The sequence below is a fragment of the Anoplopoma fimbria genome, chromosome 20 (assembly GCF_027596085.1).
Source record: "Anoplopoma fimbria isolate UVic2021 breed Golden Eagle Sablefish chromosome 20, Afim_UVic_2022, whole genome shotgun sequence".
Lineage (NCBI taxonomy): Eukaryota > Metazoa > Chordata > Actinopteri > Perciformes > Anoplopomatidae > Anoplopoma > Anoplopoma fimbria.
The window spans coordinates 21417442-21444770 of NC_072468.1; the positions used below are offsets into that span (position 1 = coordinate 21417442).

General features: G+C 43.0%; 1 protein-coding gene across 1 annotated transcript; it reads right to left on the reverse strand.

Moving 5' to 3' along the window:
• Positions 1 to 6811: 6811 nt before the first annotated feature.
• Positions 6812 to 26790, reverse strand: iglon5 (IgLON family member 5). Its single transcript, XM_054621366.1, has 9 exons — positions 26762 to 26790; positions 26334 to 26521; positions 22515 to 22593; positions 19590 to 19822; positions 17812 to 17931; positions 10879 to 11010; positions 10520 to 10640; positions 9298 to 9449; positions 6812 to 6915 (listed from the first exon to the last, which is right to left on the reverse strand). Exons 1-9 carry the CDS (start codon positions 26788 to 26790, stop codon positions 6812 to 6814), a joined length of 1158 nt encoding a protein of 385 aa, XP_054477341.1.
• Between the last annotated feature and the right edge of the window lie 539 nt (positions 26791 to 27329).

Below are 27329 nucleotides of genomic sequence, written 5' to 3' on the forward strand. Positions count from 1 at the left end.
GAAAAGACACTGCAAATTAAAAGTCGAAGAAGACACGTTCAGCAAATAAACGGATCAAAAAGAAGTACAATCATCGCTTCACAGCACTGAAAACCTGTCACGGTGGAAGGCAAATGTTTTGTTCCTTTCATTGTTCTTTTTTTTCATTTTTCTTTGTCTTGTGTGTTTACATTGATGAGATCTTGAGAAATGGAATACCTTCTGTAATTCAGGTCTGTGTTATGAATGAACCAAACATGCCTGTGCAGCTCAGTGAATACACACACACACACACACACACACACACACACACACACACACACACACACACACACACACACACACACACACACACACACACACACACACACACACACACACGTTTCAGTGCTTCTACACTGTTCGACTTGTTAGGACATGTCCTTTGTCCTCACAAGTCCATGATGTCCTCACAGAGTAAGCACACATAGAAACGTCCTCATAATCCAGCAAAACCAACACACACACACACACACACACGCACACAAATACTAACACATCATTTATATCATAAACGGCAGAGTGGGCAAACCTGGAGTACTGAGAGGTGGGAGAGCAGGACTTATCACAGGTTATCTCCACACAAAAAGAAATACAGGACAGGAAGAGTGAAGAAAATATGTGTGTGTGTGTGTGTGTGTGTGTGTGTGTGTGTGTGTGTGTGTGTGTGTGTGTGGAGAGTGAGAGAAGAAGACGAGAGAGAGGGAGATGGGCTCCACATTCAACACTAACCCAAGACAACTCATTCCCTCAATTATACACGGTTGGTTCTCTTCTGGTAAAATTTGTTATTAGTTTCCAAATGAGACATTTTCCATTACTCTGCAGTGAGGATTCCTGCAGTCTGTTCACTGTTATTGCCCCTTTGAGGCACAAAGCACGTGGCCAGCCCCCTATCATACATCCTGTCATGTATCCCAGCCTCCAGCGCACCTAACACGGTAATAAGACACTTGTAGCCTGCATCGGTGACTTCACCACAGCCCCGCCGCCACAGAGCTGCAATATGAATCAGCACAAAAACACCAGTTGGTGCTGTCACTTGTGAAAGAAATCCAAGTTTTCCCCTGTCAGCTCTCAGCACCACAACCAATATTTACCCTGCGATTGATTGACAAGCAAAATGCCAGGCGTGGGCTGGTGATTCATAGAGGCCAAGCAATGGGACTCTTCCTGTGCTGGAGATGTGAGGTGGGCGACTTAATGACTAGGGGAGACGTGGTGGGCGAGATGCCTCCATTGTGTTGTGCCTGGTCCACGCGAGCGTTGCTGTTGCTCAACTTGCGGCTTGCAGCCCGCTGTTAATGAGCCAGACGCTCCTGTTCTTAGAGCTGTGAGTGACTGACAAGACGCCATCTGTAGTCGCGGGCGAGGAAGAGGGCGGGGCTGCCGTTTCTGTCACCCAGCATCTTTGCTGCAAGCTGAGGTTTTTAAATATATACAGAACACCTATTTAGCTACTGTCAGCTAACAACTGATACTAAACACTGCTTTAAAACATCTATCTATCTATCTATCTATCTATCTATCTATCTATCTATCTATCTATCTATCTATCTATCTATCTATCTATCTATCTATCTATCTATCCATCCATCCATCCATCCATCCATCCATCCATCCATCCATCCATCCATCCATCCATCGAATTTAACAAACTCGAATCCTGATCTCCACCTTCATCTTGCAACTGTCATAGGACTCTTTAATTAACAAATCCGATGCCATTTCAAACACCTGAAGTGTGCTCATGCTCACTGAGACTTTCCGTCGTCACGATCGCGTCCAGCATGCTGTATACTAATGCACTCATTAGCTGCGGTAATGGAAAAGTACTGGGCCTTAATAGACTTGCAGCATGGACTTTGCCCATGAGAACTGAATGAGCCTGTAGATGGTTGGTAAACAATGGATAATTAGGATAATATATGGGAATTAGGCGTGCTTTGCTGTAAAAGGACGTGAGCAAGGGATTTAGAGCAACTATGATCATTCAAATATAATTGTCACTCTGCGTATATAGCCTTTTGGTATACTGACTCTGGTGCAGCAATGTTAGCAATTTCTCACATTATTAAATTATGATCTGCTACGTCTAAATTCTCACAATTGTATTGCATGCTGACATCCTAAATGTGTGTGTTTTACATCCAGAAATAAGCCTATGGTTACACAGTTTCAATAGCTGCTGACATTGGCAACCGCAAAATGATCCAGGTTGCATACTCTGTCATTATTAATAAAATGTAATGTAACATTACAGCACCCACTAAATTACGCCTTTAGTATAAATGCCCAGTGAGCGCGTACGATCGTAGCGAAACAAATACCAGCCTGGATTGACTTCAAAAACAAATGATTAATTCTTCATTCCTTGGATCCCAACCGTAGCTTTGAACACATAGTTTACTGAGCTGACATTACAGCTTGCCAAAATAGTTTCAGAGAGGGGGATTTAAAATCAATGCACAATTAGGGGTGTCTTGTATCAGGCATGATGAATTATGCTCTCTGTTCTAAGGCCGGTCCATAGACACTTGATCAATTCAGCCTGTGAGGACCTGGTGAGGCCGGCCGGGGAGAAATTGCTCTATTCCAAAGCCATTGGGTCGAATGTATTGATTAACCATTGCATTCTGAATTGAAAGTCGGTCCGGGATCTGTTCTAAGTCGGGAGGGTGTTGTAGGAAAAGCTACAGCACGAGCCTGCCACATACAAAATGAAGACAGCAGTGCATTTAAACCTTCTCCGGTCTTGCACTTCTTTTGCCATTCTACGGTTTTAAACCTTCTCCGGTCTTGACTTTAAAGCAACATAATTATTTTACTGCAACAGTTCAGGGATGATGTTCGGTATCTGTCCTTACACTCTTAAAGAGCTTAATTACCAGACTCCTCTCAGCAAAGGCACAGTGCTCTGAAACTGTTAAAGGTATTTAACTAGCACTATTCCAAAGTCCTTGTCTAAACACTGTGCTGATATGTTAACAAAAGCAAAAAAAAAGGGCCATTAATTTACAGCTATATACATTCACCTCTTTTTCCGCCAGTGTATACCCATTACTCAAATCTGACCTTAAACACAATTAAAGCTATTAAAGTGCAACAAAATGCTATACACTGCAAACTGCTGCTACGCGCTCGAAATAAAAGCTTTGTGCCATCTTATCAACAAATACATTCTGTAAACAGATCATAACCTTCAGCTGCAGGAGCCAATCAACACTTTCTCATCAGAGTGCGCCGAATGTAATTAGAGGCCGAGCAAACGTCTTGTTTATATCACTATAAACTCATTGAACCATAGTTGGGGTGTTATTTATACACTTCAAGTAGGCCAGTCCATGTTTGCGATCAAGGCTATGTTAATGCTGTTCATATTACATTGTGCAACCATAAATAGTGTGTGGTACACCTTCCCCTGGGAAAGACCACAGCTCTCAAGTTTGGGAATGCAATATGAGGGCCTGTCTGTCTGTCCCCCCCCCCTAACTGAAAGGGTTCACAGTCTGGTTAGTGTCATCCCATCTCCCTCTGGCTCTCAGCTTTTTGGATTTGCATTGTCAGGGTATCCTCCCAGAGGTCCGACGGACCGGGTGATCTCTCCACAGCATCCTCTCTTTGCCTCAAATCTCAGCACCCGGGGGATCTGCTGCCTCCTTCCCTACATCCTCTCCAGTCCTCCTCACTCTCACCAGAAGTGTGATTCATTTACATACATCATGACTCATGCTTCTTTTGCTGCTTGTTTGTACAAATGCCCACATTCTGTTTATGATCACTCCATGATTTCAAGTCATATTGACTGAATTCTACCCCCATCTGGACCCTTTCCCCATAAACCTGAACACAAGATACAATGTTTGCTTGTTTCTTTTTTCTTTTTTTTTCAAAATCCACCCATACACGAACATTGACGTGCTTTTTTCAAACCCACATTGAGAAACATGACATAATGTTATTTTTTTTTGTCCATGTTATTTTTTTTTGGGGATGTTTTTTCTTCTATTTTATGTTCTTTTTTCTTCATCAAGGACAGATTATGTACATACAAATGTTATATGCCACTGACAAACCCAGTGGTACGCTGACATGGAAGTGTACAGTATTTGAGTTGGAAACAGAAAAAAAAAACAGCATGAAAGACTGGGAGGATGAAAAAGAGACTGAGACAGAAAAAAAGAAGCACTGACCAAACAACCTGCTCTTGTGCTTGAAATGGAATCCGTCATTATTTGTGGAGCAACAAGATGCATGCACAAACAGTGTGTTCTGTCACAGAGACAACCCGACTACATCGCAGAGGGCAAGACTTTCAGAGTACAACATGTAGTGTTTTAGATTAAGGGCCATTTAAACAGAGCTTCACAATCATTTCAGAGTACTTTAAACAGTAAAAGCACAACAACAGACTTATTTGATATACCTTGTTAATGTCATCTCTTCAGATATAACACCACAGCTTTAACCATATCTGACACCTCTCGCACAGTAGAGTTAGGGGTTATTGCTGGTTTGAAACAAAATCAAACTAAACACATTCAGACAATTGATTCAATACTGAGTAATTCCCCTTTAAGGTCGCCGTAGTCAGGGTTCAGCGGGGGTAAACTCATCTCTCCGTGCAGGCTCGTTATGGCAAATTTGCATATAGTCGCTGCGTGTGAGTGGAAACAGTGTATCAGCAGAGAAACGAGTGCCACCATATTGAAATATGGGCTTACCTCCCACTGTTTGTGCTGTGCGGGGGTAGTGGATGGATAATTGTGCCACAGGGGGTTTTATAGTGCCCATGCCTGCCATTCACAGGTACACATTGGAGGGAGGACTGCTGCACCAAGGCGATGTTGTCCTTGAAGAGGATTCCTGTCAGCGGCAGGTATGAGCTTGATTTATGAGGGCCATCACTGGCTGGCAGGGGGGACAGGTGGAGCCCCGACTCCTTCACTTAGCCAGCCACAGGTAATGGCTAATTACATCTTTATCTCCCTGTGGTCTGGCCGAACAAGAACCGACTTACAGCCACAATCAGAGACTGACATGGATCCAAATCATTTATCTAGTTGGTTGAAGAGGGACACACTATGATAACTGGACAAATATGCTGTAAATGTGTGAAGCAGTTAAAATCATGGCAAAGGAATATTCCAATACATAAACTGTTACAAATTATAAATTACATTATCATTCACTGCTTCTGGACTTGGATGAAATAATCCCTCAGATTGTTTCAAATGCGTTTTTAAAAAGCTTGTCATGGCAAAATAGAGCACATCACTTCGAAAACTTTACATGTCTCTTTTTTTTTTTTCATTGTGGTCGTTCAATATGTGTGACTTCTCAGAGTTAAGTACAAAAAAATTATTTTTTTTCCCACGCATGGCTCATTACCATCAGATTTTGTTCATTTTTTTTTCTCACATGGAATTACTATTCATAGTTATTCAAATACTTATTAACATCATCATCATCATCTGTACTATTATTAACACCAAAAAAGTAAAAGCAGGTAACCTTGCAGAGTAAAACAGACACAGTGCAGGGAGGGAGGGGAAGGGGGGGTGAAGAGAGCGTGGACTCACAACAGGAACATCTCTAACCGGTACATGCTATCAACAAGCGACAAAGAGGATGGAGTCCCAGCTTCGAAACAGAAGATATAGTTGTCACTTGACAGTCTCTTGCTGCTTCAGAAAACTTTAGCGTAGCTGAGGCTGATGGGAGATGTCGTTCGGCGCCGGGCAACTCGAAAGTCGCCGGCGTGGCCTCTCAACTGCATATATTTACACTGGGGAGGAAGACGGAGGGAGGAGGGGGGGGGGGTGACACGGAGCAGAGAACACTAAAGCGATGCAAAGGGCGACTAGACAGAGCACGTTGAACAGAAGGGCGGAGGGAAGGGGCTAAAAAGGTTTGGGTAGTGATGGGGTCTACATGCGAAACCTTGGTATAAACCCCCAAAATGACATAAAGGGGTAGTTTAGACTGACGCCGTCACCACCCACCCTTTTTTTTTAATACATTTTGACATCATTCAGAGCAGCTTCACTGCTACACAGTTAAAATCAAAAAGCCATACGTCTGTGTGTGTGTGTGTGTGTGTGTGTGTGTGTGTAGGTGTGTGTGATCAGAAGGTGACACTCCACATGGCCACCAATTGAACAATTTTTCAAAAGGTCACATGACCGTCTGTAACACATTATTACCATAATTTCTATAAATATCCACCATGATATTGAGATTTGATGTATCATTTCCATAAGGCAAACATTGTAGGTCAGTCATTAGTCTATGTATATTACATAAATGATCGTCCAGTTGTTAGATTATCTACTTTCTCATTGATCACGGACACAATAATTGTTAATATACACTCTCTATCAACATCAGCCAAGTGGTAATAATGAGGGGAAAGTTGAGGAGGGAAGTACCGAGTCAGACAAATCTGCAAGGCATGCTTGGACACAAAAAGAGAGAGACACACCGCGTGTGAGAGAGAGAGGGAGGAAGAGATGATGACAATGGTTTGACCTCGAAATTGAATCAAGGCGGCGGAGGGTTTTCGGGGGAACGGTGGGAGGGATAATGTGGTCGTGTGTTTGATGCAATGATTCAATGGCTCCTGGAATAATGCATATTCTTTTTTTGTTCACAGTGATGGGTTCGTAATTAAAGAATTTCATTTCCTTCTTCCTTCCGTCGAGGGGGAGAGAGGCAGGAAGAGGGGGTCGAGGGGTGGGTGGGTGGGGGTGGGGGTGCGCGTTTAGGGACAATTCCAAGTGGAGCTCGATGTTTACACCTTCAGCAGAAGAATCGCGGAGAGGGAAACCCAAACGCTCACGCCGACACTCATCCCTGCATGTAGACCGGTTCCTCGGCTCTGTATGGCGCCCGGTCCTGGATGAAAACAGACGGAATCAAACGAGAGAGGAGGGAGGGGGAAAGGAGAAATGTGTTTAGTTGAATATACACAGAAATAAATCATTATTATTACTTTTCTAATACCTGATATCCAAGCATTCCTGGTGCACAATTAGTTTACATAGTTTACAAGTGAGAACACCAACTCCGAGTGGCGTCCCATTGTACTTTTTCTAGTGTACAAGGTTGTTTGGAACACAGCATTAGCCTGCGTTTTTCCAAGTTAGAACAAAATTTCCCATAATCCAACAGTTTCACACTCATTGCACCCTCTGAAGATGTTTCGTTAAAGCTTTTCTTTTTATGTGAGAGAACGAAGGAGCATCTGGATCCCATTTAAGATCATTCTAAATCATTCATGGAAGGCTGTGGCATGAGGGCTGACATTTTGAGTGAACATGATGGCTCTGATTCTTTAAGTTGTGCCATGAAACGGCGCTACTGAACCCTATAAATTCCCAATACACGCATACTGGAACTGCCATGTTAGTGATGACACCTATTTGACACGTCTAAATGGCCACCGTGAGAGAGTTCTATTGAATTTCTCAATTTAGTAAGATGTTCACCTTCTAAATCTCAAGTTTACAAAGCCATGTCATGCTAGAGATTATATGTTCTAGGCATTCATGGCTGACATTTTGACCTGTCCAACACAGGTGAAACTATTAATTAATTATGGCTCTGTTCCATAAACGTGTGTCAGGAAGGCATGCCGCTGATTCTGCACGCACAGAACAAGAACGCAGCCATTATTAAATTTATTAGTTCTACATATTTGATACGTCTAAATGACCACCGTAAAAAAAAGGTCCATTGAATTTCATAATTTAGAAACATGTATTTGGTTCAGGGCTTACATTCGGACTCGTCTAACAGGTGAAACTAATAACATTTATAATGGCTCTGCCCCAATTTGGTGTGGAAGAAATCTGAACCAGACAGCCAGCAAACACAATACAAGCACCGTGGCACTGGGGCACCTCAATGAAATGCAAATGAAATGCAACCCTTATTAATGTGGTTAGTTACACATGAGTCTGACAAGTAAAATGTCCCCAGTGACAAAAGTCTATTGAATTATGAAATTAATTTAATTGCTGGAGAAATAATAAAGAATGGTTCTTTAACAAGCAAAGCAAAAGTTGATATAATTAAATTCTAAACCATCAAGAATATCATATTTGGAAGATAAAATCACATCAAGATTTAAAGGACCATTACAAAAAACTTTAATTATATTCTCTCTTTCTGTTTTGTGCCATTTTGTCGATTGCCAAAATGCAACATGTTGTCTTGTAATTGAGCAATGTAGAGTGAAGGCTAGTACAGGCTGCCAATGGCCTCAGTGTAATGGCTCATTACATCCATTTTGATGTGATGGTGGGTTGCTAATATTAAAATGCTACATGTTGCACCTAAAAATGGTGAGGTATAGAAAAAACGGGACAAAATCATGAAAACAAAGATGGCAGGGAAGGCAATGACAGTGAGGAGCAGCGTATCAATAGAAATACCACCAAAGCATTCGACTATGGTCCGATTTTCCGGGCACGGTCCAGAACAGAAAGGGATATGTTGTGTTCTAACGATGGCAAGGGGAGATTAGGAAGGAAAGAGGAGGCAAAAGTACAGATGACGGAGAGATAGGCTGACAGAAGTGGCAGCGGCGGTGGAAACGGGGAGCAGGGAGATGTATGGGTCTGACGAGGGAGTGAGTCATTGAAGGGAGACTGGCCGAGATAATGGGTAAAGCAATGAAAGAAGAAAGGGGATAGATGAAGGACTCACTTAAGATGGTAATGCTGAATGCACTAAAGGGGTGGGGTGGGGGGGGGTAGGGGGTTGGAAGGGTAGGAAATCGCTCATTGGGGACGGCTAATGTGAATTGGGCACGGAGAGAAATGACAACTTCTTGGGTAACGGGAGAAAGCAGAGCGGCTGTGTGTGTGTGTGCATGCAGCAATGTGTATGGGCGAGAGATGCAGGGTGAGAGCGTGAACCAACGAGAGAGAGAATGAGAGAGAGAGAGAGAGAGAGAGAGAGAGAGAGACGGTAATATAGGCAAGCAAAGCTTTAATGGGGCGGAGAATAACGAAAATGGGAAGGAAGGAGGGAGGAGAGGGCTGAGGAAATGCTGTGCTGTGTGCAGAGCAAAAAATGAGACGGGGCCAAGAGGGAAAAAGAGTGTGTCATTGCATTTGTATTGTTTTTTTAATATGTCACGTCTGTTTGATAGTCACGTCAGATAAATGCCTGTGCACTTCTGTTCTTGTGGAAGGTTTGGGCTTGCACACAGGTGTACACTGTGTCTTTGTGTGCATGCACCTGCGTGCTCCTCTTTATGTGATAACTTACGAAACAGCAGCATGCTGGCGTTGGAAGCCCCCAGACGGTTCGAGGCAAAGCAGGTGTAGTTGCCAAAGTGTTTTTCCGTCACGTTGGTGAAAAGCAACAGCGAGCGCGTCTTCTCGTTTTTGATCCTCAGGGTGTTGTCACTCTCTACCGGCCTGGGTGGTAGTGGTTGGGGAGCGAAAGCGAAGGAAGGAAGCGGGGAAAAAAAGGAGAAAAAGAGTGTGTCAGAAAAAGTGAGATAACACAACATAACATTACACATTACACCGAGAGACTCAGCCCGCATAAGAGGCTTTTTGTTTCTCCGGCTCTCCAGAGACGACCATGCAACAAAGTCCCCCTCCACACACCGGCTCTGTCTCACCTTGTACTAATAGTGAAATCTAACAGTCCATAAATAACAGGCACCTCCTGCTGGGGCCCATTATACTCTATTAACAGCTCTCTCTGTCTGGCAAAGGCTCATCTAAGTACTTCTGCGTCTTATTTTGGCTGATGCCAAATCATTCTAAAGCTCCCACTCTCTCTGGGACCTTTTGCAAACTTGGAAGTACAGATTGTGTGCAAATAGGTTTCAAACAAGCTAATATTTCCCCAGAGAGGGAAAAAAACATTTAACATTATCTCAGACCTTTACTAGTGTCAAAGGTTAGGTGAATGGACAGCAGCCAAGACTACATATGTCCGCAGTGCACTGGCTAAATGTGAAAATGTAATTCACGTGGGAGAATGAATAGCTTTTTCAGATTGTTTTTTGTAAATTGCAGCCCAATTTAATCTCTGTTCTGTTCCCTCATCAGCTGCTGTATCTGTTTCTTAATATAGCTGAACTCACAGTTCAAAACTTCTCATTAACGTACGTTCTGTTTGTGTTTTCAGTTAAATGATTGGTATAATAATTTGATGTCATTGTGGCTGCACTGAGACGTTGACCAATAAATGTCACAATTTAAAACCTCTACAGCTCCCAAACCGTGTCTAAGCTGGCCTGTACGACATTGTTTCAGAAGCTCAGTTATATACATCAATACTGAAATGCAAGGCCGGTGTTTATTGATTCTTTTGCTCTGAAGTGCATTTTGTCAAAAAGCTTAATTTTGTGTGTGAAATGCATCTGCTTAGTGAGGACCAAAGGCCATGGAGGGAACAAAACATGTATTTTAGATGTAGCTGGCTTAAAGTGTGGACCAGATGAAATGAGCACTGAACTCTCTGGTGGTCTCACCTGTGGTCATCTTTGTACCACTCGAAGGAGGCTGGCGGGACTGCCATGGCTTCGCAACGCAAGATGGCGGTCTTACCCAAATGGGCTGGCATGTTTTTCATATCTGTGATCATTGGAGGGTCTGCCAGAGAGAAAGAGAGGGAGGAGAGGGAATTCAGTAATTAGTATACATGTGCGTTCACCGAGAAGTCCAGTCAGGTCAGCAAGGGGTTGCAAACCCCCCGGAGAGAGCTAAATTAAGATTTATGAATTCATACATAATGATGCATTTATACATCATTGTGCTATAACAGTGGAGGTCCAGTGTGATTTAAATTATCACCGCTGGGCTGTTGTGTAGCGCAGAGAGGAATACTTACAGTTGACCGTGACCCTGACCTTGCGCTGATCGGGTGGAGCTACTCCGTTGTTGGTGATGCATTCATAGTCCTCGGCCTGCTGCCTCTTGATCTCTGTGATGTCTAGGAACTCGCCGTCACTCACCAACCCGTCTATTGACATAAGGCAGGTGTCAAGGGTCACTATATATCAAATGCATGGTGACTCAGGCTACGGATTTAAGGGGTTAACACTTGAGATACTGCGGCAGGTGGACTGACAATCAACCTATAGATAAGACGATTTAGGAGAATGGATGAATGCGCCGTGCATACATCAGATATCATGATATTCATGGGAAATTGATTTATGTATCAAAAAGAAAGATTACAGATATGCGCATCAGCGTTTAATGCAATGAACTGTGTTTAATTTCTCAAAACGTTCTCACTTTGTTTACATTTGCGTCTTGGAATCATTATTCATCATTTGTATAACAGAAAACAACATGAAATCAATAACGAATAATGCTACAATTGTTTTTAAATAAATATGATGACACTGATTTCTCAACAAACCCTGATGAAATATATGTAATCAAGAAGAATGTATTACTTTCTTTTCATTTTTGTCCCATGACGGAAGCTTAGTGCCTCAAACTGTTTTGTTCATTAAAAGAATCGGTCAGTTGGTGAATTTTTTGTATAGATGCAAACATGACTTGACAGCAGTGACACCATTAGTTTTAATGTGTCAGGGGGAATTGTACACTTTTCTTCCAGGCAGTAGACACACCAGAGTGACGGCCTGCTCTCTACATCAAGAAATATTCGGCTCTTATTTGATGTTGACAAACTCCCAGGTGCACCCAAACCAAATTAGTTAGTCTCGCACTCTTTTTTTCCTCGGAGCGACAAACAACCACAGAATGTCTTCAGAGGGGAGAGTCGAGGATGCTAAAAGTTATTGCTCCTTCATGTGAGGGAATGGATGTAGGGAGTGTTATTGGATCGACAGCGGCCGAGAGAGAAGAAGAATGAGAGTGAGAGTGAACCCCCCTCCTCCCTCTAAGTCTTAGCAGCCAGCTGTCTCACAGCCTCCGAAACCATTAGGCCCTTTTTTTCCTCCCCTTTACCCCATTAAAGAAGTCAGACTGTGGAACACGACATAATATATAATCTCACCACTAACAAGGAAATCCAGCTCTTAAATTGCCGCTCACTTTTCCCTTTCAAAGCCCTCCTAAACATACACACAACCACTGTCAATCAGTGGACCTTTACTTGCCCTCGCAAACACACAAATGGCGCCTCAGTGAGCGCCGTTTGTAAGCAACACCGACTCAAAAACACACACACACACACACAAAAAAAGACTCTAAACGCCACGATTATTCCTGTCAGAGATTAGCGTGGTGGTTCTAATTGAAGATTATACTGGAGGATTATTAGTGTGGCTACTGAGCTGGAGACGATTATTTGCAGCTGCTGCGGCAGCGGCTGAGCAGCTAGCGACAACCGCGGTGATGGCTGCTTGTGCCACCCGAGCAAGTGCGGGCGGGGCACTGGCTGACGGGCTGAGGTTGTTAAGGGGATGTTATTCACTCATTCCATTAGTTTAATAAATATAGCTCTCTTGTGACATCTCTGTCAAGCAAAGCAGAGCACCCAACTTTGCCAGAGGGGGGAAGAGCTGAGGCAGTGTTTGTGGGGTAGGGGGGGGGGGGGGGGGGGAGCGGAGAAAAAGATATAATCAGACAACTAGCACGGGAGAAATTACACACAAGGCTGTTACAGATGACTTCCAAGAAATAAAAAAGAACAGAGAAAATAAAGAACGAGAGCAGTTGAAGCGCTAGAGAGCGCGTTACAGACACGGAGAGAGAGAGAGAGAGAGAGAGAGAGAGCAGTGATTCGCAAGAGATACCAAGCTAAACACTGAAAGAGATACACAGATATAAAGATAGAGCAAAATAGTGAGAAACAGCAACATAAACGTTGAGATGTCAAGTTGAGTATTTGATGTGGTTGGTTCTTTCATGGACCTTTCATCCTCAGCACCTATGTGTGATGTAATATCTCTCGCTTCTTTCCCTCCCTCTCCATCCCCCCCGAGATATCTGGACGGGCATTGCACACCTCTCTACACTTTGGTGGGAGATCATATCTGACCAGAGCCGGCCCCTGGCACTCCTACAATGGCCTGTAAAATACATCTCCATCAACCACTTATGGCTTTTGAAGGAGCCTGACTCCTGACCACCAGAGATAGTTGGATTGCACCTGAGAGAGAGAGGGGGGTGGTGTGTTTGAATGAGAGGAAGGGGGAAAGGATCAGGGTTTTGGCCTCCCCTACAGTGAAACTGTGCTCTATTTCCCCGGCAGCACTTTGGGCCTGTCTAGATCATCGGGGCACTTGATTTCTCTGCTCCTCTAATCCATTTCCATTACAAAAACTACCGTCCAGGCAGAAAGGTCTGATGTTGGGTTAAAACAGGGCAGGATGGACAGCCTGACAGACAATAAAACCTGTCCTTTTGTAAGAATAAAGAGCTGAAAGGTGTGTTAGTTGAGGTAAATGAAGCAACAGCTGAATTTAAACCAGGAAGGCCAATTTGTCCCAGTGCTCCTATAACACACACACACCTAAAATGAATCCATAGTCTTCCATCCACGTAGATAACTACACATTCTTTCCAAAGCTACATTTCTCTTTTTGTAGCCCGACACCAGTATTTTTTATTATATTACATATGGTCAACAAATCCCATGAAAAGACCAAAACTGACAATGAATCAATCCTGCATAGCTAAACCTGAGACATCTTATTAATCTGTGTTATAGACAGAGGTGGGACCAAGTCATTGTTTAGTATCAAGTGTCACAAGTCAAGTCCCAAGACAGGCAAGTGCTGAAGTAAAAATGTGCTTTTCACCAAATGTAAATGCATTTGCATCTCCGTCTTTAATTTTCAACCCAGAAGATAAGCTGCAATAATACTGCAATTCATTTTTTTGTTGACCACCGCATAGTTTTTGTACAAGGACGAAACCATATTTGTCATGCTCACCACTAAAGTGCCTGACTGTTATAGGAAATATTTAGTGTTTAGCTGTAGATTTCAAACCAGTCAGTAAGAACAAATGGGCCTTAAGGCTGAGGATACCCAGAGGGAAGAAAAGTTTCATACACGCATTAACGCACTATTGGTTTTGTTCTTTTAATGGGATTGTAAACAATATCAACAAATATAGAAATTGCCAGCCTTTAACTTTAACATAAAGGGCATAAACTTTTTTATTAGGACCCAATACATTTGTTAATTTAAGTAATTGTGACCAAGATATGTACTGAGCTGGATGTTTTACAGTTCAAACTTGTGTTTGCTCTCTGGCAACACTTCCTTGCCTTTACCAATTATCTGACTTCCACACACCTGCACATCTGCGATTCATTCTCTCATCAACTCCACTTAGTATATATACTCACTAACGAGCACTTTTCCTCTTTCACATCAGCCTGGCTGCCATAGCTGAAGCACAGCATTCAAGTCTCTATCAATTTCTGTTTCTACGCGTGTCCTTGGGTTTATTTTGCTCTGCTCTTTTCTAGTCTCTACCTTATTTCTACTTTCCCTTTTCAATCCTACCTGATCTGTTGTTGTCAAGCATTTGGATCAACACAACATCCAAAACCTTTAAAAAGTCTCAAAACTCAAACTCCCTGACGAATGCATTCACCCTTTACGCTTATCATATTCCTTACTTCTAAGTGAAAAGTGCACGCCTCCTCCTCCTCCTCGTCCCCAACGAGCAACCACGCATTCATTCATTCAAGCTAAGCCCACGGGTGCTTTAACGGATGGGATGTCAAATGATAAGGCCCTGATGCGTTGGTGCATTTAACTGAATGAGACAGCGTGCCTGTATGTCTCTTTGAGTGGGTCAACTGATGGATAACAGGGAGAGTGAATGTGTGCGACAGATTGTATCTCTGCTTTGGTGAAGATGAAGGAGGCGGTGCCTACAAACTGTGCAGATTAGTGCAACTATCTGTTTATGGGAAACTGTGGTTGAGTTGACTACTAAGAAGGTCTCTGTCTCAACCCTAAGGTGTTGCACTTCCTCATATTCAGCGGCTGACGCACAAACACATTTTCCACTCAACCTCAACGTATACTGCTCGCCACAACCCCCCCCCCTGCAGTTCCCCAATGCAGCCTCTGAGTAATGGGGGACAGATGGCTGGCAGCTTCTTGCTGTTTCCTTGGGCTAGTCCACCCCCACCCCTTTTCTCCAACGCCCCTGGTCTCTTGCAACTGATGGCTTGGTTGCACAGACTCCCGCGGAATAGCAATGCGGCCCCTATCTCTTCCTCCTGCAAGCTGAGGGGTTATTGGGGGAGGGGGGCGTTGTGAGATGGTGGGGGCGGCGGCTAGAGAGGGAGGATTACTGCTGACAGAGGAGAAATGCTGTAGGCTTGCAAGTGAGGACAACCACCCAGTTTTTGATGTGAGGTTGTGTGTGTGTGTGTGTGTGTGTGTGTGTGTGTGTGTGTGTGTGTGTGTGTGTGTGTGTGTGTGTGTGTGTGTGTGTGTGTGTGTGTGTGTGTGTTTGCTGCAGGTGTGCGTTCTTGCATGCTTTACTTGTCTCCTCTATTTTTAGGTGTCTATGATCACTATGGGCTCGTCCCCTTCTTAGGGACAGTGTAGGTCGAACACTGCAGGCTAACCAAGGGACAAACGAGGGGGGAGAGACCTCTGAGCAAGCCCAAAGCTGTCTGTAAGTACAGCAGTACAGTATAGGCTGTACATTTATTTGCAGAATACAGTATAATTACAGCGGGTTGAGTAGTTGTTTACACTGACCTATTTATCATTGCTGTCTCTGTGCTGCAGTTAATGTGCGTTTCTGCTGCTGTCTTCAAGCTACCACTCAGCCAATACTGCTGTTTGATGAGAATGCTTTTACCAAGACTTTAATCGACATGGATGCAATGCCAGCCACACAAAAAAAAAGTCCATAACTTCACTTTTCAAAACACAGAAACTTCTAGAATGATAATCCTCTTTCTGTGATATCTCCCTTCAACTGTCAAAGTTGAAGTTCAAAAGTTAAATCTGGGCTATTTTGCAACTTTTTAGAATACACCACACGCAACAAAGAAAATTCAACGTGCATATTCCACCAAAGAGGCCATGGAGTTCATATATGCAATTTATTTTAGACAAACTGATAGGAACAACAAATAATAAAATAGTTCACAAGTCAAAAGAGACAAACGGCTTAAATGCTGACAACTATTCTAGTAAAATACTTTAGGAATATTAAGTCATAGCACAATGATATTCAGTACATAGCAATTTTCTTTATGTACCAAACGATGATACAGCACTGCCTTTATAGTTTTAACAATAAAGGCGGTCTCAGCAGGGTTGCATGGTGGTGTGTGCTAGCACTGTTGACTTTGAATACCCTTCTATGTGCTGGTTGAGGGTTCTCCTGTTCCCCCCATAGTCCACAGACATGCGACTTAGGTAAATTGATGACAAAAAATTGCCCGTAGGTTTGAATGTGAGCGTGAGCGGTTGTCTCACTCTATGTGTCACTCTACAATAGTCTGGTGACCTGTCCTTCGCCCAATGTCACCCGGGTAGGCCGCAGCCCCCCCGTGACCCTGAGAAGGATAAGCGATTACGGATAATTGATGGATGGATGGCGCACTCAGTAGAGTGAAGATCTCAACCAGGTGTATCTGCGACGACCGCTGCTGTTGTCAATCAATGTTTGATTGAATTAATACAACCCACTGCTCACTAAACCCCCTTTGAGACTGCTGATGTATCAGACGGCTCGCACTTCAGATCCGCTCTCATTTTAATATATGCAGATGTCTGAATTGGCTCTGTGCAGGCGTGTGTCTCAGCTCCGTCTCACGGGGCGTAGTCGGGACTTTAAGCAATTATTTAGGCTTCAAGTTTATTTTTAAAAAAATCGCAAGTAAAGCGTGAGGTCGATGCCCAATGAATATAATAGCACGGGATAGCCGTCTGTGGCGGTGCAGTCAGCTGTGTGTGTGTATTACAGTGAGCTGTTAGCAAAACACAGTAACACATAGGGCAGTCCAGATGGCCAGCAGCAGAAGTGGCAGTATCAATACTGTCCTGGTAGTATTAAATAGGCAGTATAAAAGGTGTTTCGAGAGCGTGTGAGTCGCTGCAACCATGAGAAGTCCTTGAGCATCAATCCATAAATGAGCACCTACAATATTATGCACTTTGCTGTAGCATTTTGCAAAATCAGCTGTGGACAGACACAGAGATATGAAACACACTCACTCACAATGACCAATCTCTTTATCTCCTAGCTGAGATACAAATACTAAAACCTTACAATCTCTAAAGGCCATGTTTTGGTTATTTGCCATTTGTGGAGACAAAGGTATGAACAGATAGAAAGGGAATAAATGCAGTGCTGATCACAAATCTAATTTGACTTCAACTGTAAAGTCGTGCATCCTGACCACTCTAGACCAGTTCTGATTCCAAACAATGATGGATGCTAAAAATAGCTGACTTAAGTGGCTGTTAGCGTAGGTTGGCTTCGTGATGCTGGTTGACAGGGTGGATGAAGACAGATGCTGATGATTCCAGGTGGCGCGCTGGGGATAATTATGTATAATGTGTGGTTATTTGGGAGAAAAACATTGGGACATAGGGAGAATACGGAGAGTATGAATTTAAGATGGGGACAGACTTAACAGCTGGGTTTAAGAGTGATGACACACAGGTATGTGGGATAAAGACTTGGACATGAGCTGAATGCTGATAAGCCTTCAGGAAGGAAATGGGTGGGGAAAAAATAAAAAGACTTTAAAAGAGGTAAGGGATGAATATGAAGTCGGGGAGATAAAGGTGAAGCTGTGAACAAGAGATCTCCCGATCTGGTGACAAGCAAGCAAGAAGGGGTAGCTTACATTTCTGGTCTTTCCAGGTGACGGTGGGCTCAGGGCGACCCACTGCCAGGCAGTAGAGGTTTACATTCTCGCCTTCGTTCACCGACACGTTTTTCGAGATGTTGACAATTCTGGCCGGCACTGAAAAACAAGATCATGCCATTAAAATATGACCTCAAAATCTCCTTTTTATTTCATAAATTATTGATGAGGTAAGGCCCTCAGCCTATTAAGGTGCTTAAGGTATGATGCAAATCTGTGCACCTAAGACAGAGAGGCAATCAGCTGATTAATGATCTGTGCCTACTGAACTGTGCAACAATATGCTTGTCTATCTGCTTAAAATTCACTGAATTCTAAAGTGCTGCAAATGGGAATTCATTCTCCTTCTCTTACATTTAATCCATTTGATCCTTAAAGAAATAAGTGAAATTTGGTTGAAGTGGTTGTCAGAATCTTTTACTTCTTCGGTGAATGTTTCACTCCTGGGTATCATTTTTGCCCCAAACTCACAAAGGGTTGGAGCGCTATGCATGTATTTAGTTTGATAACAAGATGGCCCCTTGAATTTAAATGGCCCATTATCATTGCTTTTAATGAGCTTGGCCCTGAGATTGCTTCTTTTTTTTTTTTGCAACACATCTAGCGACGATCCCATTTTTCTCTATCTTACTGGAGTTGAATACCTGCAGTGATAAAGCACAAATTGGAGTGGCCGGTGAAGCCGCTCCCGCTTCATGCACTGACTTGAGGGTGTAATTATTTTGTGTGATATCAAGCTAGGGCTGGAATTGCAGGCGACTTTGGAATTAGGTATATATGGTCATCTGTGCCAAGCTTTGCACCCTGCAGATAAGAGTTGTTTGTTTGGCTGCAGTGCGAAGTGAAAACTCTGTTAGTAAGCAGCTGACATTGTCTCCGCCACCCGTGAGCTGTGAGCCAGACCTAAGGGTTTTTCATTCCAGCCTAATATATATCTTGTTACAAATTGGAATCTGCACAATGCACGGTCCAAAAATATGCATACAAAATTGACACATGGATGGGGAAAAGGTCTGAGATCCATCCTCTGGGCAGTTCTGTGCCAATACATCATGTCACTCAGGATCAGTCAGACTCTCACTCACTTAGCTGCTGACTTGATGACTGAGCCCCAGTCGTGGTCCTGCACTGTCAGTTATTAAGTCAGGCACTTGGACAGCCCAGCCCCCCCCCTGCCCTGTGTACCACACATTCTCATCCATCTCATCTGCCTAACTCTCTGCTTTATGAAGACAAGCAACCCTACCTGGCCAAATGGAAATAACATACGGGCTTGGACTTGGCTTTCTTATTGAAACTGACTTTTGTGGTTATCCGTCACCTGCACTAGGCTTGCTTTACTGAAGCCACACACATACATAAGCCAAGTAAGCTTTCAAAACATAAGCAAGTAATTGCAGTTTGATATGAGCATAAATAACAACCTTGTATACTCAAACATCATAAACATTATCTACCTCGTTTTCCATCATAAATTTAACCTTGATTTAACAGAAAAAGGAAGATTGAAATGTAACCATAGAAAACTTTAATTGCTTCCCCTGATGTCAAACCTCAATCACACCCAGTAGGCTTGGATGAATGACGAAATGCATAATTAAGCTATTTAGTTTTTTTTTTACAAGGCTGCTTACAGTAACATCAATGCACACATGTTTTTGCATCACATTGCAGACTCTGGATATGTCAGTAAAATGAGCCAGCACTCTAAAGTGACTCATAACAGATCCTTGTTCAGTCTCGAGTCATCTGTTCACCTTGGACAATGAGGTAGACGTGGGCAATGCGGGGCTTGTTATTGGCCTGGAAGCTGCAGGTGTAGGGCCCCTCGTCGGTTACTTGCACCTGGTCGATGTGGATGGAGAAGTCACTGTTGTTGCTGTTGGCCAGCGTCACACGCTTGTCCAGCGACCACTTGTCTGTCCCCGTGAACAGGATGTTGGAGCGGTTCAGCCAGGCCTTGTGGGTCACCTCCTCGTCGATCCGACACCTAAGAGGACGGGAAGTGAGAGACACGAGTAGGGTTGATGCTAAATATCGCTGAGAGGTGTTTTTATCATTACATAGAGAGAAAATTAAAGTGTTTTTGTTACAGTGTTACACAAAGCTGAAGAACTTCAATGCACCTCAAAATAGATTAGACAAGTCTGGGACACTATTCTCCCAAAAGTATACTCCCTCTTTTGTTTTTTTTATAGTGTAAAACAGCCCAAAATCTCCCATTGGTGTTCAAATAGATGGAAATACAGTGACTGCAAAGGTCATAGCACATGAATCACTTCCTTTTCTACTAATCAAACCATTCAGGGTCCCATCATGCGTGCCCTATTCTAAGCATCTTGCCTTCATTATGTCTCTCCACTCATTTATTCTAATTTCTCCTTTTATTTGTCACCTCGTCATTAGTGCAGTTTTACAAAGAGGTCACAGCCAAAGCTCTGTGGTAACATTGCACTAATGATTACCCATCACTCCTGTTACAAAGATGGAGAAAAATGGGTCAAATCATAAAAAATATAAAGGTCAGTTACTGGAAATCCAAGAGGTTGTTGTGAAGTGTTGCATTAGAAGTGGTTGTAAATCATTATTCTCTCGGTCGGTTTTGCCCCTTAAGATAACATTAAACACTAATGAAGTCAAAGATAACATGTGTGGAAATAAGGAAGGATATGAGTGTGTGTGTTGATTAAAGTGCAGTAAATCCCTGACGTTGTTCCAAAGAGGATGTGGCACGCTTCAAAACAGGAACCATGGTCCAAAAGTGTGATTTCAGTTCTTGGCTTGGCCACTAGATGTCCTTAACCAGCTTCAACTAGCTGGGAGGCTGGTCCTCTTTTGTCCTGATGTTTAATTGATGTGACCTGGATAGATATGAAGGTTGAGGTAGATCTTAGATCACCTGCCAAGTCAGAGGCAGTGACACCACAATGCATAACAGCCACAGTGCAGGTAAGCCTGGAAGTCTTTAACAAATAGGCTACAAGGTGCCGGGCTGATGTTCAGGTGGACACGTGACCTGAGGTCCAAAAAGGTTTAGAATAAGAGGAAAAGAGGAAGAAAATACTTTATTTTGATTAAGTTTTGTGGCTGGTTAATTTAGATAAAGAGACGATACAGTAAGAAATTAAAAAAAATAATCATTATCTTTGTACAAACAATCTGTTAATCTATTTTTAAAATTAATCACTTCTGCACTGATGATGTTGCTACAGGACTGCAGACCCAGAGGAAATGAGCACCACAATAGCATCAAATGTGCCTCGTCTTAATGGGCCGCATCAAAGCCAACACAACAGCATTGTCTCAAGCATAACACAAGTATTTGTGCCACTTGGGCAAAAGGGATTTTTACATGAAAATGAATATTATTTAAGAAGCTGTTTAGTCTGCTGTTTTTCCATCTACCGTCCAGAGCAGACTAAATTTACATACATCTGATTACAAAATGTGCCATCACCCCAGTACTGATGAGGCTATAAAGACAGTTTTGTACCGGGAAATCAAACTTCCACAATAATATCTGGAGTACTGCAGGTACAGTTTTAAAGCAGTGGTTTGACAAAGGGGAACCCAAGAAACACAAGCCTCATACAACAAGGAAACTCAGGAAAACATTTCTGGCAGAAAATAATATTGTGTTTTTACTTGTGAGTTAGTGCATAATGTCACTTCTTTAAAAGTATTCAAATAAAACACATGCTGAAGGAATAATCAGTCTTTGCTTGAAGTGGTCAAGTGTAGACTAAAGCAACATTCATAAAGGAGCCAGAAGTAGTGGCACAGCTTTTGTTTTCACAGTGAAAAGTCTAAAAGGTTGGGAACGGCTGGTTTAAAGAACTGAAGTGGACAACCAATAGCTATTAAAAAGGTTTTTAATTTGCTACTGCACAACTTCCATAGTGTAAAGGAATAAATGGTGACATTGAAAGCACATTTTTCAAAATCTAGGTGGTTTAAAATTGGTGTTTAATCACTCAAATAAAGTTTATAGATTTGACTTCTCCTCTGTATCAATAGAAGAGCTTCAGGCTTCACGTCTTGATGCGGTACATTTCAGCCTTCATGGTTGTTTGATTCTCAACTTCGAGAGAGAATTTTTGATGTTGACAAATATTTACAGACCTGTAACATGTTTGACTTTTCTTTTCTTGCAAGAGAAAGACTAAACTAAAAGAAGAATTTGTTCAGAGAAATGAATGTGTGTAGGCTTATATGTGATGAAAGTAGTGTTGACTTGGATTTCTTTTTTTTTTCCACTGCTGAATGCACTGCCAAGCCTGGGAACATCCACACGACAGGGGGAAAAAAGGCAAGTTGGCTGTTTTTCTGCTTGGTTGGGAGCCGGGGGAAAGCTGTGATTTCTACTTTATCACTCACAGTTAGTCAGGTGTGGTCGGACGCAGAGGAGGTCCTCCCACCGAGCTGACCTGTGCATCAATATCATTACATCTAAGTTAAAGGTGATTGCAGACAGACGGGATGACTCCGGCGACATCTGACAGGTATTATCATTCAATTAGCTTTAGGACAGAGTTGGAAAATATGGCACAATTTGGGAACGCCTAATTGAAGTTATGTGACAAAGAATTGGCAATTAAAATCGGCATGACAGGTGGGGGGGTAGAAACACAAACATGTTTTTCATGTAATTAGTAGGTGCAGGTGTAGGATTCAGGAGTTACCTCAAAGTGACTCTTTCTCCTTCCAACACTGTAATGTTGTCCGGCAGGTGTCCGAACTCTCCTCCATGCACACTGGAAGCTGCCAAGAAAAAAAACGAGAGAAGAGACCAATGAGCATCCATTAATGGCACCCGGACGCTGGCGTTCATCAAATCTCAGGTCAGGTGCTTGAGAATCGACAACCTCAGCCAATCAGGTTGGGCTTGGGGCGGGGGGATGTGCTCTGTGTCTTGAAGGGAAAGTAATAAATATACTAAACAAAAGAGTCACAACGTCTGCACTGACCCCCATACTTGAATAATGATTTGGTTTTAGCCTGCATTCTGGTGGGATGTGCGCTCATTGAACAGCGCTGATAATGAGCCAAGGGAAGAGGATTCACGCGGAACTGCCGGAGCGTGAAATGAAGGGACAGCAACGGTAACAGAAGGGATGCTCATCCTGCCTACCAATACACACACACACACACACACACACACACACACACACACACACACACACACACACACACACACACACACACACACACACACACACACACACACACACACACACACACACACACACACACACACTCGGAGAACAGAGGCACATGCTTACAAAAGCACAAACACATACACACACACACACTTACTGAGTGCCATTAGTTGAAGAGGAGATTCAAACTTGGCATCTGTGAGATGTGTTTCAGACACTCTCACTGGGAAAAAAAACACTTTAAAGTAGTTTGAAGTCATTTTTTTTTGTGAACTTGCTTGGACTGCAAACCAAGATAACCAAAGACCTTATATGCTGGCAGTGATATTGCCTACTGCGAAGAGACGCTCCCCGGTAACACACCTGGCTCCGTACATCTCGACTCTGCCAAATAACAGCATGACACCACATACCGTCCATCTCCGACAATCTCTTTCTCCCTCTGCCTGCGAAAATGACCTCAATATCTCCAATAGGCCTTTGCTGTGTTCTAGCCTTGAGGTTTAATAAATGGAGAATTTATGAAATGAAGCCAGTGCAGTGAGGACATCTTAGATGCACCTCAAGGTTTGTTAAATAACCGCACAAGGACATGTTAAGCATGCCGATTAGGAAGCCCGCGAAGAGATGCGACCCCAAAATGAAGGCAATGCCGCACTACAGGAACGTGGGTCTTGAAATTAAAGGAGGGTCTTTGTTGAATCATGGCTTGATTACAAAGAATAATGAGAGAGGTTTCAGAATCATGATGCACTTCGTGGATTCTTAATCAAAAGGTTTTTCAAACTGCATAGCCGAAAGTCCTGAGATCTGCCAACTTCCCTAAATAATTATTAATCATCTTTTTAAATAAACAACACTCGAATTTCCCCCATGGGGATCAATAAAGGAATATAATAATAATAATAATAAAGACTCATGTCTCTGCGTGTTTGGGAATGCAGAGCGGTTTGGCATATCTGCCTGGATATGTCACAGTAAATATAGGCTACATTGTGTATTCATATATTCATGTGTGCATGGTTGTGTGTGCGTGTGTGCGCACCGGTGCATGCCGTTGCTCAGCAGTTACTGTAGCTGTCTGCTGCTCGTTTGTGAGAATATGTACATTTTTGTTTGCTGACATACCGGTGGAGAAACAAGAAAGGAGGACAAACTAATGACGCCTCAAAAGAAAACTGGCCCTGAAAATCTCCCGCTAAAAGCTGTAATCGCATTAATGGGTGCTGCTGCTGCCACGTTATCTAGGCCGGCCGAGAATCCCAGAACTGGCTGCATCTCTCTCTCTCTCTCTCTCTCTCTCTGAAAGCCTTGGGGGAGGGGTGTAGCGCATTAGCCATTGTGTCCAATGTTGAGAAAACTGTCACAAGCTTTCGTTCATCTGTGGCTTTTATTACAGAGCAACGTTGCATCGCTGTGCTCATGCTCCCTGTCTTAGACTCAGACAGTCCTCAGCTCAAGCAGCTCAGCTGTTCCCTTTCAAGTGCTCTGTACTCTACACACTAGACTTTATTTAGGTTAATTCAATTCAGTTCCAGGGCTTGGGGCTTGGAAAACGGGTGTGACATGCTGTCATAAACACACACACAACCCCACAGTCGCAACCGCAGACACACACGTAGAGAAAAAAGGCACTCTCTCTGTCACATAATGTAACCAGTGGGACACACACACATGCGCAACACACACATTTTGATTGAATGAATGATGAATGCATATGCTGAATGCTCCAAACAACACTGCGAAGGTTACAAACCAGCGGGGAGCAATTCCCATTTCCCTACTCAATTGCCATTTTCACAGCTCGATTGGCACCTCGCATTCTAAAACCTGTATCACCCCGCCTCCACTTCCAGACGCTGCACAACAAGATAACCAGATTCAACACATTCAGCCCATGTTTCCTCTCACACACTGCATCACAGGACCAATCGCAGACGTGTTAACTTAAGCACACATTCCGCAAACACACACTCATCGACGCGACAGATAAGCGGCGGAGGTCTAAGTTCATTGTGACAACGATCTAAGCAAAGATCCGGGAGACAAACAAACACACACACACACACACACACACACACACACACACACACACACACACACACACACACACACACACACACACACACACACACACACACACACACACATCTAGAATTCACTCTTCCTGATTTATGCACACCGTAACCTTTTTTTGACCCCTCACTCACTCTGAATGCTCAGCGTGCAGTGAAAGCTTTGACCTTGGCAAGGGAATAAGAATAATTGTTATGGATATCAACATTTTGTGTAGAACAAATAATCAGGACCAGAATCTGTATTTGAGAGATGGGAGACCACCTCAGTCTGGAGACAAAAGCTGGTATTCATCCTCCTTTTTTTCCACCTTGCTAGCAAAGCATTGCGAGATGTATCAACATTTGCTTGACAGCTAAACTACTTTTTTTTTGGCACCTATAGAAAATCTAAAGCAGACCACAATGTGTACGATGCAAAAAGAATGTGGACTGGCTAAAAACTGGCTGCAGATCATAGTAAGCTTGATGAACATAAATTGAAACAATCATGAAAACATCTACATATATGGGAAAAGAAAAACCCCATATGGTATTTTTTTTTTTTTTATTGCTGTGGCTCCACTCGGGAATTTCTCTTCAGAGCCAAAAAGACTTCCAAAATACTTAGAACCGCCAAAAAGTATGTGCAAAAGTGCAAAACAATGAATCACTTGGGTTTAACTAGACTTAAAGCTAGCGGCACTGCCAGACTGTACTTTGGCATGGAGATGATTTGAGCAAAATACCAAAGTATGTTCTCTACTCTTTTGACAAAACAATGTGTTATTGTTTGACAGCATCATCTCAGACTTGCTTTGTTAAAAAGTAATTGTGAACATACGCTGCATTCCCTAATCTGATACACCTGTTTTCAATCTCCATGCTTTTCACTCCAAATTTGTGCAGGATTTTGTGTGAAGAGTATTGCACATTGTAAATGTCTGCTGTTCAAAATTGGCCACAGCAATGGCATCAAATCAAATACTATAATGGTTATTGCTTCTACAGATAAATGAATATAAAGTATGCATCTGCGGCGCCTCATTAATAGGAGAGTGGGAGTGTTGGGTGTAAACATCATCTGGCCGAATGACAGCATGTGTCGCAAACCCTTTGATGTTATCCACATGATTTATCTCTTTTCAGGAAATAAATTCAAATGTTGCCGTCCAAACACAGCGGACATGATCAAACGGAACAATAATGAGTCCAGAGTGCATCCAGCAATGCACTGTAGCACGGCCAAAACAGAATCGTCAGACATCACTACCAATTCCTGGGCTACCTTTGGCTTTATTGATCCCTATCTCAAATTCAGCCTTTTTTTTTGTCTCTGCTCCCTCCTTGGGCTCAGCATGCAGACTGATGAACTGCACCCACCAGGAGGATTCAGGAGTCTCGCCCGTTGACACTCTAGAAACCAGGGTGTGCTTGCCAACGGGGAAGCTTAAACCGCCGACTACCCTGCAGACTCTAAATGTGGAAACACAAACACAATGTGAATTCCAAAAGAAAGCTTTTTGTCTTCAAAGCTTTAACACCCTACTAAAACAAAAATGGATTTGTTTAGGAGAGAGAGACAAATCCTGAGCCTAGACAAAAGTATGAATGGAGAAATGATAAATAGCCATGTAAGAACAGTATTGATAGGCTATACTGCAGGGGCCCCCTGGTGTTGGGGAGATCTCAGGCATATTAAATTTCCCCGCTCACTGTTGTCTGCAGCAGATACAGTCGGCCATGGCTACCCGTATCTCTTGTCCTTGCTATGACCTGCCGTTTTGGCACAAAAAAGGAAGCCCCGTCTCCATACCATACATGCAGGCGCACACACACACACAGACACACACTTGTATTCTGTCCAAATGACCCCCTGCAGCCTTTGTCTGCACACAGCATTGAGCCTCAGGGCTAGATTTGTCTGGCATTTTTAAGAGAATAAAACTTTATGGACATGCCAGAGGGATTTCACACAGAAAAACACTGTGCAAGCACACCATTATTTTACTGGTACAGGAGCTGCTTTGTCAATCAGTTCAGCTGTTTTTACTGCAAAAGCAGTAATCAGTTTTACTCATCTGTGGATAACACTTTATCTTTTGCTGGCCCATAGGTAGTATTCATATTACTCTCTCCGCTTGTGGTTCAGTGTTTTAGTCTCCGTGATATCCTGCATTGTGTCTTTTGCTGCATTGCAAGGCTGCGTGCTCAGTACCCACGAGACACCTATTATGTGATTTGTATTCTCTTGACTTTTACATGTGCCTGTTTGTAATTGCAC